Source organism: Neofelis nebulosa, chromosome 11, assembly GCF_028018385.1.
Source record: "Neofelis nebulosa isolate mNeoNeb1 chromosome 11, mNeoNeb1.pri, whole genome shotgun sequence".
NCBI lineage: Eukaryota > Metazoa > Chordata > Mammalia > Carnivora > Felidae > Neofelis > Neofelis nebulosa.
This window is the reverse complement of record NC_080792.1, coordinates 917,912-935,006: the sequence shown is the minus strand read 5'-3', so window position 1 is coordinate 935,006 and position 17,095 is coordinate 917,912. Positions and strand designations below refer to the sequence as shown.

Sequence of the window (17,095 nt, the reverse complement as noted above, 5' to 3'; positions counted from 1 at the left end):
GTCCACCGTCCACAGCGTTTACCTTCCTGTGCAGTGAGCTTGAGTCTGACGTGTTCCTGTGTGAGTGGCTAGTTCTCTCTTTTTCCACGAATTGTTTCCGTATTCACTGGGTTGTTGTATCAAACCCGCGTTTCCACCTCAGAATTCACCTTAAACTCAGAAGTGCGTTCGACTGTGGTTGAGGGTTTTCAGTTATCCTCAGGCGCCTGTGCCGTCTGCTGATGCTGAGGAGATCGCTCACGGAACCGAAAGGGAAGCCGGCCTGCCTTCAGAGGGCGGCAGGGAGACTAGGTCTGGGGGGGCGCAGAGGTGAGGGCACTGCCGAGGCGTGTGGGGCACAGCGGGCTGGGGTTCTGGGCCTCCTCGTTGCTGTGTCCTTGACATTTCAGGCCCGTCGTAAGGACAGATTTCTTAAGTTTCTGTGTAGTGTTGTACTTGTCCAGCTTTTTGACAGCCAATTAAGATTATATTTTTAAACACAAGTGAAATATCAAGAAGTAAAAGACCTTTATTTACTCTGAAGAACTCGGCTATACGTAATCTACATTTGTGGCTATAACTCACCCACGTACAATATTATTTGTGTTCACGTGATTCGGTGTGAAAAATAGACTAGCCCATTTGGATGGTAACAAACTTACGATGTGTGCTTTGGGGTTTTGTCTTATAGTGTCGGTTATATGCTGGGCACTTTAGGGTGTGTGGTGTCACCACACAGAACAAAAACGAGGTCCCTCTCCCCTGGGCCGTCTGGTGCCCAGTGCAGTCAGAGTCCCATGTGGGTTTTGGTTTTGCCAAAGTCCAAACAGACGAGGAACTTTCCAGTGTTGTAAGCCCTTTGTGATCTCCCAGTAAAAACTATCATGCACCATTAAAAACTTGAAATGTGTTTTCAATACATTTCACTTATTATAACTTTAAGATTGTATACAGAGAGAGTTTGAAAAACTAAACTTTCTAAGTCAGCAGACATACCTTTATAATTGTCTTAAAATGAGGTGCTTAAGATGTTATCTCTGGAGACTCAGCTATTTAAACTTCCGTGTTGCCAGTGAATGGAATATCCTAAACCATTTCTTTCCTACGTCAACCCCAGTTCTGGGAAAGTCGCTATGATGTGTGGATAGCTGAAGCCTTCCCGTACAGTCTTACAAATACAGATCATGGGGATGTGGTTCAGGCGCATGGGAGAAATGCAACACGCTCATGGCTGTAAGGAAAGCAGTTGTGTATAGCAAATGCAGTAGCTGCTGAAAGAAGAGCATGTAAACAAATCTAGGATTTGCTAGGTTGTTTTATAAAACTGGTGCGGAATTGTGAGCTTTACTTAAATCTCACTAGATTCTTTGGTACCCACTAACTCCTAAATACTCACACACGGTCTGACAAAACTTCAAAGCATACAGATGGGAAGTATACCTTCGCCTTTAAACTTGGGCCCGTGGGGCAGCCGCAGGCGGTAGGTGTCGTGTAAGTATCGCCCACGTGCTTTTGACACACACCTGTCATTAAGCAGCAGCGGTGTGTTAGAATCGAGAGAAATTGCCGCACCTCTGTTGAGCTCATGGATGATTTCTCTTAGTTGCCCTTCCGTCCTGACCCATAGAGTTGGCGCACGAAATACAGGAAGATGGGCCGTCGCTTTTGATAACAGTACGTGAGCACGAAATACAGGAAGATCGGCCGTCGCTTTTGATAACAATACATGACAAATGTTAGTTGGTAATTGAAAATTTTGCATGTAACTTTACTTAATTATGGTGTAATTAATTCGGATATTCTGTATTCCAGGACCTTTTTTCAATCAGTGCTTATGTTTATGCTCAGAAGCCACAACTGGATATTCACAGTTTTGAAGGCACCTTTACCAGGGTAAGTTAAGTCTTTTGTTAAATACAAATATATTCATTGTGCATATAAGTTAAAAATAGCAAACCTTACATTTGAAAGAGTACTTAGAGAATTAAAACAGAAGTTTTGAACTGAAGCGGGAAAGCCTAGAGAATGTTTCCAGTTCTCAAATCTCCATGTATCCAGTCTCCGTGTGGGACGCGCTCACGACCGTGTTTCTGTTTAGCATATTTACTCTGGAAGAGGTCTTCACCCTGAAAATACTAGGAGTCAGTAAGATGAAGTCTGAAATTGCCATTTCAGCTTCGACTCTGTGTTATAGTTAATACACTAGAATAGCCACATCGTCGCCTGATTTTAGTAAGCGGGTGCGTGGATGGGCGTGTGCGTGTTCATTTGCTCACATAGACGCGTGCGTTTCGTTGAACTCCCTTTTCAGTATTGAGGTGTTTTACTCTATCTTGAAGTCCCTTCTCCCCAGTTATTTGATAGGATTTGGACGACTCAGTAACTTTGGATTTAGCAGCTTACACTGATACTATAAATGCCTTATAAAAATTAAGGGGTTTTAGTACATGACTAGAGTTTACTTTTAATTGGTGCAATTGTTGTACAAAGATTTCTGTTGGTGCAGTCAGCTTCGTTTCATTCTTGGTCACACACCAGGTGAGCAGGTGTCCTTGTTGGGAAAGCACTTACTACGTGTCAGACGATGGGCAAATTATGGGAATGCAAACAGGCGTGCCTGTGAGCAGGTGTCCTTGTTGGGAAAGCACTTACTACGTGTCAGACGATGGGCAAATTATGGGAATGCAAACAGGCGTGCCTGTGGGGGAGATGGTCGTTGTTCTGTAACTTTGTTATTACATGTGCTTCAGTGAGAGAAGCACGTTCGAAATGTTGGTGGAGACACGTGAGGAAGTGTATAATGAGGTCTGGAGAAAACCAAGATCTTTCGTGTTTTTGCAAAAATATTTATGAAAAAAAGCACTTCTAGTTAAAGACGAGTTGGCACATGTGAGAAAAAGCCTGACGAAAGGGCTTCATTAGTACAATAAATTAAGAGTTATTAGCTTAGCCACTGTTAGTATTTTGGAAAATTATTTGCCGTCTTCCTTCCTGGTTCCCAGCTTTGTCTTGCTTACCGCTTGCTTAGAGCTGGAAGTGTCTGCTAGACGATGTGCGGAATCACACCGAGTTCTGTGCGAGTGTGCGAGAGTGTGGCCGAACACGACCAGGCTGCAAAGCGCCGTTCACGCGGTGCGTGGCGGAGTGTGTGACTGAGCGTGTGTGTGCGCGAGTGAGCGTGCGGGGTGGGGGAAAGAAGGATGGGGAAGGGCAGCCAGGTTCCATCCCCAAGGTCTGGTCGAAAGAAGGAAGAGGCCGTTTCAGGATTTCCAGCTTAGAGAGGATGACATTGGTGCTTGTAAAAGATCCCAGGCAGTCACGTGCATTTATGTCCCCCCGGCCTCCCCGGACCGATCAGGCTGCACGCCTGGGAGAAGGAAAAGACTGCAAACTGCAGTTTTCTGTAAGGAGAAGTGTCCAGAATGGCAGGGTCTGCCCCAGAGCCAGGGCGCCACACGGGCGGTTGGTCTCGGGGTTTTGACTTCATCAAGGCCACGGTTCACCCAAGTTACATGTACTTTGTGTGAATTCTGGCACGTTCTTGATACACGTGGTTCAACCACCCGCCTTCCGCGGTCTCCTTTGGGTGTTTCCAACAAGATTTTGTTTCACTCCGTTCAGATACGTCGTCACGTTCTGGGTTGTTTAAGGAGAAAAATTGTCATTTTTGTGTGCGTCTTTCCAAAAGGAGGAAAGAAAGAAACCGTGTTGAGTAGCTGGTTTCGCCACCAGAAAATGGAATTCACCAGTTTAATTACTGAAGTATAAAGTCAACGTTTGAAGAAGTGATACCTGCTTAGATTCCTTTTTCAGAGCATGATACACAGAGGAAACAATATATGCTTTGTATCAGCCTGAGTAATTAAATAAGAATCAGAACAAATTAATTCACGTGCCCTGGGGCAGTGCATGTAGTACGTACTTTGCTGCCTGCGCGGAGTCTGGTCGTCGCATTGTGAGTCATGTCAGGATGACCTCAGCTGCTCACTGTGTGACATTATGAGTTACAGAAATGATTCGTGTCATTATTAGTGGCACAATTGATTTGCTTATTGTTCAGGACCAAGCAATTCTCTCTGAAGTTTAGAGTTTAAAACTAGCCAGTTTTGAAATAGTAGCAATGTTTGTGGGCCATTAACACCATTCAAGCTTCTTTATAAATACGTTTTCTGCTGTAATTTCTTAGAACCAGAGCACACGTCCTTGTTCAGGTCTCTTCCAGTCAAAATACTCCCCTTCTAAAAAGCAAATTTCTATTGTTTGCTGAATGCGGAAAAAACAGCCTCAAATGGTATCCTTTTGCTTTCTCCCTCCCCAAAGCAAATTTCATCTTGGCAAACTGTAACATTAAGGAGGCAGAAACCCGGGGAGAAAGTTCCTTGGAGATCGTTTCTTTCCCATCTTCCCAGTGTTTATTCTGTCCTGTGTGAGACTGGTAAGGAGCTATGTCTTACAGTGGTTTTCTTGATATTAGAAAAAGTTTAAAGTCCTTCCTCGTTATCCAGAATTGAAACTGCATAGATACCGTGCTGTTCACGCACAATTGTGAGAGAAAGAGACTGATGCGTTCACATGATTAGATAGTCGTGGAAACGTAGAGGGAGAGCCGGCTTAAACTTCCGAAACGGAATGGCGCAGAACCTTTCTCTGCAGTTTAGGTAGATGGCCTGTGGTTCGTGTGGAGTTTTTAAGGCCCTTACTCCTCTCGGGTCTGACGCAGCGGGGGACACCGTACCAGGCGACCGGCAGCGGCACGCATGTTTAAACCTACTTCCGTCGTCATCAGGGAGCCGGAAGAGTGGCAGACCGCTGCGGTCACGCTGTGGTCCTTGCGCGGTCGCGGGCGGACTGGCAGCTGCAGGCGGGCGGCCTGGAGGAGGAGGAGCGGAGCCGCGCAGCAGAGGCCGGACGGCCGAGGGTCCTCACGGGCGCGCCTGGGGGAGGGGCTCCGCGTTCCTTTGCTGTCTGACTTATTCACTTCCTGGACCCACGGGGACGCCTGCTCCGTGCTTGGAAGGTCAGGGTCACCACCGTGGTTGCCTAGATAAGCATAGCAATTGCCACGAGGCAGTGGAAATGAGTCAGAGTTCATATTAAAAAGTGTTTGTTCGTTTCACACCTTAAACGATAAGTGTGCGAGGCAGCACTTGGCAGGATTGACCCAAGTTATAGGCTCAGTTTGCTAGGTTGTGGCTGAAATGCCTAGATGAACACATAATTTAAAGATGTGCTATGTGGACCATATTTGGGAAGCAGGAATGAGACTAACAGAGTTTTCTGTCTGACGGTGTCTGTCAGAGTCGCATTCTGAGACCATCTCTGAATGGATCGGAAGTCAGTCCTTTCAGTTCAGTTACAGATTCAAGTACGAAACAGTTGATGCATAGACGCCACCTAGTTCTCTTTTGAAAGTTGATGCTCTTTCTGTAAAATCATGAAGGCCCAAGGGAAAACTCCGTTTTCTTGGGCTATTCATTTCTCAGGCAATGGTCATCTCTACTTGGAACGGCTACGCTGCTTGTAAAAACGGGCCCATGTGGCAGCCTGGCACTTTCCTGTGGGAGAGACAAGCAGGGGCCTTGGAGTCCCCGAGGCACAGGGCTGGAATATGCTTATGCATTGTAAGAACCCCAGGCTGCGGTGTCTCACCCGCGCGTGGGCTCTGCTTAGACACCCCACGTGTTTGAATGAATCGAATGAACTCTCCTCTTCACACGGGGTGTAACTGAGGCAGCATTAAATGCCCGCCTCGGCTCTTGAAACGAGTGGGTTGTTAAGGAACGGCAGCCACCCGTGTTCTGAACCCTGCACGGCATCCGGGTCTGGAGGCTGAGAAAACTTCTGTGTCCGGGGTGGCTTTCTTCTTAGGGTGACGTAAAGCAGTGAGGGGAGACACTGAACGCAGTGCTCGGATCGAGGAGGCCGACCGGCTGCTGGTGTTGCTGTCGCGTGCCTGCGAGGCACCTGTGGGTGGAGCCCCGTCCCTGGACTAAATTTAAGTCCCGGTATGTCACCTGACAAATATTTGCAATTCTAGGGGACATATTCTGGAAACTGTTAGGTTGGTTTAGATTTTGTGCCTCACGAATAAATCAGAGAATCAGTTATATTAGAGAACCAAATATCTAGAAGGGATATTCCATGTAATTAGCAAAATGGCCAGAATTTATATCACTTCAAAATGGTTTGATGAGTGAATAGAAGGAAAACACCAGTAGCATAAACCTCTGTTTCTTACATTCATTTTGTTTGTTTGTTTATTTTTTGAGAGAGAGAGAGAGAGAGAGAGACAGAGTATGAGTGGGGGAGGGGCAGAGAGAGAGGGACACTCGGAATCCGAAAAAGGCTCCAGGCTCTGAGCTGTTAGCACAGAGCCCGACACGGGGCTCGAACTCACGGACCACGAGATCATGACCTGAGCCGAAGTCGGACGCTTAACCGACTGAGCCACCCAGGCGCCCCTTGGACAATTTTAATTTCTTTCCTCCTTCCCAAATAATTTTGATTTCTTTGTGATCTTAAGGTATATATCCCTACAGCAGATTATCAATTTTTAATAGAAAGCACTTCTACAGAGAGTGGCATTATGTAAGGGAGACACACAGCGCTCAGGATGGCGGAGGACCTGTCACTTCTTGGAGACGTACAGGCAGTTGGCCACCACCCTGGACATCTTCCCCGCGGAACTTCTGGGTGCAAGGCTGTGGACTTCTGTAACTCCCTATTCTGGAATGTTCCATAGCCAAAGTTACAATACTTTATAGACAGGGACTTCAGATTAAGGGGAAAAGATCCCAGATTTTAGACAGTTATTTTAGGTTTTGAACATAAACGCGAAAATATAAAGATAACTGGAGCGTGCATTACTGCTGCCGTGACTGTGGCGCGTGCCTGTGCTTGACAGCCACGCGTGGTCATTGTTAACGTGCAGCTTCAACTTGAGATTTGGTTCGATGGAAAGTCTCTGGTGTGATAATAATATTAAGGAGAAATTAAACGCAACTGTTGCCTTTACAGAGACAGACACATACATGTTTCAGTTTTAAAATAAAACACATACACTTTTTCTCCCCTGAGTATACATACATTTGAAAAGCATAACCCGTGTCCTTAGCGCCAGGCAAGGAGTTTATTTGGCCACACCTACTAAATAAATGTCGATGCGTTAATTTATAATATATCTGTGATAATATTTTACAATTTTCCAGGAGTGCTGTGGTGTTATTAAGTTACGTATTAGAAGATATAATTTTAGTTTGCTCTGTGGAGAAATGAGAACATGTAGTAGTTTAGTGAAAATTTTAAATTACTTTATATTGAAGTTAAATATCCAAAAAATGAATTCATTAAAGTAATTCTTCCCACTTGTAATTTCGTTTTTAAATTTCCATTACTTTTGTGATTTTGTTTTTCATTTTGTTAAGGTAAGATACACATAACATAAAGTTTACCATCTGACGCATTTTTTAAATTGTTTTATTTTGAGAGAGAGAGAGCGCACACTCAAGAGAGCACACGAGCGGGGGGAGGGGCAGAGGGAGAGAGAATCCCAAGCAGGCTCCGCGCTGTCAGCGCAGAGCCCGGTGCGGGGCTCGAACTCACAAACCACGAGATCACGACCTGCACCCGAATCAAGAGTTGGACGCTTAACCGACTGAGCCACCCAGGCGTCCCCCCATCTTAAGCGTTTCTAAGTGTACAATGCAGTGACGTTAGGTAGGTTCATAGTGTCGTGCAGCCTTCACCACCATCCACCTCTGTGTTGTTTTCATCTCGTAAAACTGAAAGTCTGTCTCCACTGAACACTAACTCCCAATTCCCTCTCCCTGCAGCCCTTGGCGACCACCATTCTCTTTTCTGTCTCTGAGATGGTTTTGGCTAAGTGCCTCGTGTAACTAGAATCCTACAGTATTTGTCTAATCATGACGGGCTTATTTCACTCAGCATCATGTCCTCATCGGTCGAGAGTCGGACGCTTTTGTCCTATGTTTTCTTCTAACGCTTTTGTTGTTGTAAGTCTTACGTTCAGGTCTTTGATTCGTTTTGTTACTTTTATATGTGGTATTAGGGAAGGGTGGCTCTACTGTTTGGCAAGTGGATATCCAGTTTTCCCAGCATCATTTGTTGGAAGACTCTTTTCCCCAGTGTAAGGTCTTGGTACCCTCACCAAGAATTATTTATCCGTATATGCAAGGGTTCATTGTATTCCATTGGTCTTCGTGTTTGTCTTTATGGCAGCACCACAGCGTTACGATTACTGTAGCTTTGTAGTAAGTTTCAAAATCAGAAAGTGTGATTCCTCCAGTTTTGTTCTTTTTTTTTTTTTTTTCCTCCAAGATTGTTTTTGGATATTGGGGTCCCTTGGGGTTCCATATGAATTTTTGGAGGGTTTTTTCTATTTCTGCAAAAAAAATGTCATTGGGATTTTGATGAGGGATTGCATTGAATCTATAGATCACTTTGGGTAGTATTGACATTTTCACAATATTGTCTTCCAATCCATGGACGTGGGATGTGTTTCCATTTATTTATGTCTTGTTTACATTGTTTCAGCCATTTTGTAATTTTTATTTTATAGGTCTTTCAAGTTAGTTTCTAAATATTTTATTATTTTTGGTGCTAGGAGGAATCATTTTTATAATTCACTTTACAGATTGTTCACTGTTAGTGTATATAAATGCAAGTCATTTTCGTGTGTTGACTGTGTTATCCTGCTACTTTGGTGAATTCATTTGTTCAATCAAAGAGTTTTCTTGTGGAATCTTTAGTGTTTTCTACTTTTAAGGTCATATTATCTGTAGACAAGTAATTTTACATATTCTTACCCATATGGCTTTTATTTCTTTTTCTTGCATAATTGCTGTAGCTTGAACTTCGAGTACTATGTTCCAAAGAGAATAGATACAGTGAAGGTAGGCATCCTGATGAAAAGGTTTCAGTCTTTTACCACCTGGGATGATAGTCTCTGTGGCCTTTTCGTGTATGGCTTTTATTTTTATTTTTTAAATTTGTATAAATTCAAGTATAATTAATTAACATACGGTGCAGTATCGGTTTCAGGAGTAGGACCCAGTGATTCAGCACCTACATGTAACGCCCATGCTCGTCCCAACAAATGCCCTTAATATGGCTTTTATTTATGTTGAGGTAGTTCCCTTCTCTTCCTAGTTTGTTGAATTCTTTTTTTTTTTTTAATCATAAAAGGGTATTGAATAGGTGCTTTTTCTTCATCAGTTGGGATGTTCATGGGGATTTTTTTTCTTCATTCTGTTAATGTAAGGTATGACATTGATTGGCTTATATTTTGAACCAACCTTGCATTCTGCTTCGTCATACTGTATAATCCTTTTAATATTTTGCTACATTCTATTTGCTAGTATTACAAGATTATTGCATTAGTGACCATAAAGGATACTGATCTCTAGTTTATTATTCTTGTCATGTCTCTGTCTGGCTTTGGTACCAAGGTTGCACTGGGTTTATACAGTGAGTTAGGAGATGTCCCTCCTCATTAATGTTTTGGAATAGTTGGAGAAGGATGGAAATTACTTTTTCTTTAAATTTTTGGTATATTTCACCAGTGAAGTCATTGGATCCAGGGTGTTTCTGTATCAGATTTTTTATTATTGATTCAGTCTTTTAACTAGATATAGGTCTCTTCTCATTTTCTATTCATGATTAGTGTTGGGAGGTTTTGTGTTTCTAGAAATTCACACATTTCATCAAATTTCTTGGCACACAGGTGCTAATGTATTCTCTTATAATCATTTTATTAACGTAGAATTGTAGCGGTGTCCCCACCTTGGTTTCTGATTTCAGTAATTTGAGTAGTCTTCTTTTTTTCTTAGTCCACCTAGCTAAGGGTTTGCCAATTTTGTTGATGTTTTCAAAGAACCCACTTGTGGTTTCATTCATTTTTTTGAATTTTTTTATTTAAAACAAATTTTTTTAACATTTATTTATTTTTGAGAGAGAGAGAGAGAGAGAGAGAGAGCGTGCAGAGGAGGGGCAGATAGAGAGGGAGACACAGAATCCAAAGCAGGTTCCAGGCTCCGAGCTATTAGCACAAAACCCGACGTGGGGCTTGAACTCATGAACCACGAGATCATGACCTGAGCCAGAGTCAGACACTTAACTGACTGAGCCACTCAGGCGCCCCAGCTTTCATTCATTTTTTAAATTGTTTTTCTGTTATTTATTTCATTTGTCTCTGTTCTCATCTTTATTTTTTCCTTCCTTCAGCTAGCTTTGGGATTAGTTTATTCTTTTTCTAGTCCCATAATTGTAAAGTGAGGTCATCGATTTGAGAGCTTCCTCTTTTTTAATATAAGCGTTTATCGCTGTCAGTTTCCCCCTTAGCACCACTTACGTTGCACTTCGTAAGTTTTTGTAAGTTGTACTTTCAGTATCATTTGTGTCTGAGCACCTCTTAATTTCCTTTGTGATTTCTTCTTAATTCATTCGTTGTTTAAAAGTGTTTAATTTCCACAATTTTGTGAATTTTCTGTTACTGATTTCTAACTTTATCTCATCGTGGTTGGAGTAGATACTTCGTATGATGATCTGTTGAGACTTCATTTGTAACGTAAGGTCTGTCCTGGGAAATGTCCCGTGTTCACTTGAGAAGAATGTGTTTGCTATTCTGGGTGGAGTGTTCTGTATGTCTGTTAGATCTAGTTGGTTTATTGTGCTGAGTTTTCTATTTACTTACCTGTGTCTGATGGTTCCAGCCATAATTGTGAGTGGGATACTGGGGCCACGATTGTGAATGGGGTACTGGGGCCATAATTGTGAGTGGGTGCTGGGGTCTCTAACTATTACTGCTGAGCTGTCTGTTTCAATACTCTTAAATTCTGTCAGTTTTTGCTTCATATATTTTTATAGTTTTTGTTAGATGCACAGTTTATAATTTTCCTGCCCTATTGAACATTTAATAATATAAAATGTCTCGTAACCTTTTTTGATTTAATATTTATTTTGTCTGATATTCCTGTGGCCGCATCTGCTTACTTTGCTTACTATTTGCATAGAATATGTTTCTCATACTTTTCACTTGCAACCTCATTGTGTCTTTGGATGTAAAGTGAGCCTCCGCATGTAGATAGCATAGAGTTGGATCATGTGTTTTTATCCATTGTGCCAATCTCTGTCTTTTGATTGTTGAGTTTAATCCATTGATATTTGAAGTAATTACTGAAAAGAAGGGACTTCCTTCTGTCATTGTTCATTTTTTTTCCAAATGCCTTGTAGGTTTTTTGTCCCTCATTTCCTACATTACTGTCTTCTATTGTATTTAGTTGGTTTTTGTAGTGAAACGTTTAAATTTCTCATTTCCTTTTGTGTATATTCTATAGCTGTTTTCTTTGCGGTTACCATGGGGATTACATTTAGCATCCTAAAAGATATAATACTCCAGTTTGAATTTGTACCAACTTACGTTCAATAGCATACCGAGGCTCTGCTTCTGTATGGCTCCTTCCCCTCCCTTGTGTTTGCTGATGTCACACAATTACCTCTTTATGTGTTCTGTGCCTAAAAACATAAACTAATAATTCTCCTAACACCAGCCTCTTAAGTAATGCAGAAAACAAGATTTGGAAGTACAGACCAAAGTGACAATACTAGCTTTTGTGTATGAGTTTCCTCAATCGCATAGAGAACAAAAAGGGCAGCTACCAAGCACGTTATGATAACACTTGCTTTTATAATTGCCTATTTGTCTTTATTGGGGTGTTACTTCTCCGTGTATGTTCCAGTCACGGCGTCCCGTCCCTTCCCTGCAGGACCGCCCGGCACAGGTCTTGCGGGAGAGGTCCAGCGCTCACACGCTGTCTTAGCTTTTGTTTGTCTGGGAAGGTGTTGATGTCGCCCTCACGTTTGAAGGACAGATTTGCTGGATCTAGGATTCTTGGCTGACGTGTGCGTGAGTGTGCGTGCGTGTGGCTGTGGCTGTTTTCGAGCACTTTGAATCAGTCAGCACACTGCCTTCTGGCCCCCCAAATTTCTAATGAAAAATCTGCACATAACCTTATCGGGAGCCCCTTGTGTGTGATGGTTTGCTGCTGCTGCCGCTTTTTTTTTTTTAAACTGCTTGCAAGATTCTCTCTTTGTCTTTGTCTTTTAGAAGACAAAGTTCCAACGTGTCTCTCTGGGTTTCTTTGAGTTCATCTTGCTTGGATGTGGTTGAACTTCTGCAGTGTTTACATTCCCGTCTTCCAGCAGATTCGGCGTGTTTTCACCCATTGTTTCTTCACATGTGTTCTCTGCCCTTTTCACTGCGTCCTCCCCTTTCAGGATCCCACGATCCGTTTATGGGTTTGGTCCCTGGTGCCCCACAGTCCGTCAGGCCTGTTAATTTTCCTCACCGTGTTTTCATTCTCTTTCTCAAACTCGGTCCTTTCCGTTGCTCTGTTTTTGGGTTTGCTGACCCCCCCGCCTCATCACATCTGCCGTGAATCTTCAGGGAAACTCATTTCAGTCATTGGACTTTTCAGCTCTTAGGCGTCTTTTGGTTTCTTTTGGGGTTTCCTATCTCTGTCGATAATTTACATTTTGTTCACACATTGTTTTCTTGGCTTTCTCCACATCTTCATTTCTTGGAACCTATTCAGTACTTTTCTTTTAAAGTCTTTGTCTAGTGTATCTGACATCAGGTCTTTCTCAGGGATAGTTTCTCTTGATTTGTAATTTTTCCTTTTAATCAGCTGTCATTTTCTGAGTTGTTTTATTTATATTTTTTAATGCCTTGCTATTGTCGAAACTGTTTTTTTTAAGATAGTAATGTGGTAACTCTAGAAGGCAAAATCTCTCCCTCAGGTTTTGCTGGGTTTTTAGTCATTATATTTATTGGTTTATTTTAATTATTACAGACTGTCTCTGTGCCGGGGGCCGGCCTACATTTAATGTCTTCTCAGGTCTTTTCCGAGCCTTTCCCTGGGCCTGCACGGTCACTTGCTGGTTTTTTTCCCCCATGTGTGCAGTTGTTCTGGAATGTCCTAGTCTTTAACGTGTGGCTCCCGAAAGGGGAAAAGTGGAAAACAAAAGGGGGATAAGAGGGCACTTATCCCCTTGAAGTCACTCGAGCTGGAGCCGGAGGGGTGACAGCAATGGCCGCCAGCCTCTGAGTCCGCACCTGTGTGGTCAGAGCATGGCCTCCTGGCGTTTGGGGGACGGGGTCCTTTTCGTCCACCTGGCTTCTGCGGGCTGCTCCAGAAACACGTGCCCGGCTGCCTGCCACGTGGCTGGGGCGCGGGACGGGCAGGTGCTGCTGTGCTGCGAGCTGGAGTGGACCAAAATCGACGACTTCTCCCGGACACGTGGCAGGCCTCGGGCAGAGTCCACAGTTCCAAAGCAGTCCCATCACACAGGTTCCGCCCCTGCTGTTGTCATCTGGGGGGGAGAGATTCCCGGGGCCCCTGCTCTGCTGTCTTCCCAGAATCCCCTGTCTAAAGTCCCTCGTTGTTCACTTTATTTTGCAGTGCGTCCCAGCGCTCAGTAAGTGCGCCGGCTTGTGCACTCGGGTTTATCACTGTGGATACCTAACGTAAAAAAGTCGCTAACTTGCCATTTTCTTCCTTTTCTATCCGAACAGGAAGACAGTGAGCCGCCCATTCACGAAAGTCTCAGCATAGAAAATACACTGTGGGCGAACACCATTGTGGCGTCAGGTAAGAAGTAAGCTCTTACGTTAGCGTGGATGCTCACACAAGGGAGATTCTGCACAGTGTCTCTGGAAGTGCCTGTCCCACACGGGGACCGTAACAACATGCTCTGGGGGCCGGGGGCAGGCCCTGGGGCTGTGCGTCCCAGGCCAGCGCTGGCTGTGGCCCGTGTGCCACCTGGCACGTTCACTCTGAGGGGCAGGGCCCAGAGCCGCCGCGAGCAGTGTGCCTGCTCTCCGTGCCTCGGGGCATGGGCGCTCTGCTGGCCGTGAGGACTCTCTTTGGCAAGCCTGTCGGTGTCCCCCGGGCGTGTGGTCCTTACCGAGAGGTGGCGGGGCAGGGCCCGGGGCGCATGGTGGCCTTTGAGGGATCTTCCAACTCCTCCTCAGTCATCCGCAGAATTCATAGGAGGCCACTGTGGTGGGTTGTCTTTCGGGGAGGAAAGTATTAGATGAGGCAGGGGGGACCTTGGGATGTAGTTCATGTTGGGCCTTTGGGGGCCAGGGTAAAGGTCCTTCACTTGTTTTGAGTGAAATTGGAGGATGTTGGAGTACTCCTAGTGGCTGAACAGGAAGGTCACCTAAATTTACGTTTCGGAAAGTGAAGATCTCTGGAGTATTGAAATCTAAATGATGGTCAGCTTTCCAGAAAAGTAGTCGACTTGCCAGTGGTAAGTGGGACTGAATCTGAGAAGCAGGAAGCCTGAAGGATGCTGGTAGGGGTGGGGAGGCCAGGACGCGATCAGGGGAGGGCTGCGTGTCTTACCTGTGGCCCGACGCTGGCCGCCCTCCTGTCTGGGAGCTCAGTCGCTCTTCTGGTGGTTTTGTAAGAATCCCTCTCCGGGCCGGGCGCTGGTGACGCAGCGTGGGGCGGAGTGCTTACGGGTCCTGGCCTCGGGCGCTCACGGGCAAGGAAGAGAGACTCTGCTAAAGTGAGGCTGCCACGTCAAGCTGTGTGAAGTACCACAGGGAAGGAGAGGGCGCCCCGAAATCATAGACGCCTCAGTCCTTACCTGGTGAGAGCAGAGGGGCGGCTTAGATTGAGGAATAGACAGGTGCACCGGACGAGGGGGCGGAAAGGTGTGGGAGGATTCTTGTCGCACCCGCAGCCGCTTGAGGGCCTGGTGCCCCGTGGGCCGAAGAGGGTGATGTCCGCGTGCCTGGCGCACGGAGAAGAGACGGCCACACACGCAGGGCGGTTCTGTGCGCGTGTGCGCGAGGGCCCGTGTGGGTACGTGTTCACCTTTTAGGGAATGGAGGGTCAACGGGGACTTCGCTATACACTGCCTTACATGTCCCAGAAAAAGGGTGACGGCATACAGGACAGTTTTCATAGAAATTCCATGAGGTGTTTCAGGATTTTCATACTGGTGGATTTTAAAAATTTTCTCAAAATAAAGAGAAAGAGGAAGTAAGGATAGCACGCGCAGGAGAGACTCAGGGGGCGCAGGCCAGGTCTCGGGCACCGTGTAGGCCTCGGGGAGGGGAGACTCACGGTGCCCCTGGAGTCACCGTGGAGGGGTCACCGTCACCAGGAGAGATCTCCGAATCCTGTGCTCACGCTTCCTCCGCATGGCTGTTTCCTGTTCACCTCACTGACCCCCGAGGATCACCGAGCCTCACCTTGTTCGTCTCGCTGCACGGGCCACGGACTGTGGCTCAGAGAGGCCCACATTAGGGTGGTCACGCGGCCGGGCTGTCGCAGGGTCAGGATTTGAATCCAGGTGGCTGTCCTCCACAGCGGTCACCCTTCAGCCCGTAGCATTTTATAGTTTGTAGACAAATATTTACAATATACCACACGTTAGCTAACGTCGGTCACAGATTTTACATTTTCTCTGTCTAGAGTTATGTTCTGTTTTGTTCCCGTCATATTGAAGACACTCTTTTTAAACCGTTCATTTTATTTGATCCTGTGTTCCCTGCGTATTGGACTGTGGGCTGTCTCCCCACAGACAGAGAAGCACCCGACCGGAAGGCTCGTTCCCTGTACCCGCCTTCCTGCCCTCTCTCCAGGTGACCTTTCACCGGTGGCCCCTGCTTGTGCACCCTGGCGGTGCACGCATTAGGCATCAGATACGCTTGCCGTCCTGAGAACCGTTTCTTGCCCCATGATGTGCAGACTTCAGTTTGCCCAGGGTTATTTTGTCTTCCAAGAAAGTATTTCTGTCGCTCTAAAACCATCCATTCAGAAAAATTTAAATAAGACACATCTAATTTTCATTTGTGTTTGGACATTTAAAAAATGCAAACTGTTTTCATTAATTTGAAGTATTCTAAGACATCCTTACCTTAGTTAAAAACCTTAATAATGTGAGCAATTAAGGGCTCGTGTCTTCTTTATACTTGATTACAAGTTGAGAAGGAAAGATTGGAATTTTTTTAATCTTATTTTTTTAAATGTTATGTGTCAACGGGATGCAGGTTGCCTCCTGTGTGAAGTGAACACAGACCTTCCTCCCCGGCCCTGGGGTTCCGATGCGTGGGGTCGAGGACTCGGGCTACCAACACAGAGGACCCGAGGGCCGAGGGTCCCACGAGAGGGGCAAACACAGACCTTCATGGTGCCGCCCTCTTCTTCCCCTTGTAGGGTTCGGAGACGTTCTCCAGAGCAGAGTCATGTCCCAGAGAGTGGCCGTGGTAGCCAGGGTTGAGCACACTTAACTGCCGAGAGCCTGGAAGCAGAGATGTGCGTCTGGGGCAGGGCTGCTGGGCGTGTGTGCAGTTGGGGTCCTGGGTGACCCCCCCCCCACCCCCCCAGGGCAGGGCTGCTGGGCGTGTGTGCAGACGGAGGTCTAAGGTGACACCACCCCCCCCAGGGCAGGGCTGCTGGGCGTGTGTGCAGTTGGGGTCCTGGGTGACCCCCACCCCCACCCCCCCAGGGCAGGGCTGCTGGGCGTGTGTGCAGACGGAGGTCTAGGGTGACACCACCCCCCCCAGGGCAGGGCTGCTGGGCGTGTGTGCAGTTGGGGTCCTGGGTGACCCCCACCCCCACCCCCCCAGGGCAGGGCTGCTGGGCGTGTGTGCAGTTGGGTTCCTGGGTGACCCCCACCCCCACCCCCCCAGGGCAGGGCTGCTGGGCGTGTGTGCAGACGGAGGTCTAGGGTGACCCCCCCCCCCCCCCCCAGGGCAGGGCTGCTGGGCGTGTATGCAGACGGAGGTCTAAGGTGACCCCCCCCCCCCCCCCAGGGCAGGGCTGCTGGGCGTGTGTGCAGACGGAGGTCTAAGGTGACCCCCCCCCCCCCCCAGGGCAGGGCTGCTGGGCGTGTGTGCAGTTGGGGTCCTGGATGACTGCCCCCCCCCACCCCCCCAGGGCAGGGCTGCTGGGCGTGTGTGCAGACGGAGGTCTAAGGTGACCCCCCCCCCCCCAGGGCAGGGCTGCTGGGCGTGTGTGCAGACGGAGGTCTAAGGTGACCGCCCCCCCCCCCCCACCCCAGGGCAGGGCTGCTGGGCGTG

General features: G+C 46.6%; 1 protein-coding gene across 12 annotated transcripts in view; it reads left to right on the top strand.

Annotated features, from left to right (window-relative positions):
- ATP9B (ATPase phospholipid transporting 9B (putative)) overlaps positions 1-17,095 on the top strand; it is a 254,172-nt gene that overhangs the window by 113,314 nt on the left and 123,763 nt on the right. For 10 of the 12 annotated variants that reach the window (XM_058691764.1, XM_058691768.1, XM_058691766.1 and 7 more), the window contains 2 exons: positions 1,792-1,872; positions 13,571-13,646. In XM_058691764.1, coding sequence (XP_058547747.1) covers positions 1,792-1,872; positions 13,571-13,646 — 157 coding nt within the window. The remainder of the gene's footprint in view (positions 1-1,791; positions 1,873-13,570; positions 13,647-17,095) is intronic. The other 2 variants (XM_058691769.1, XM_058691763.1) reach the window with 1 other exon arrangement.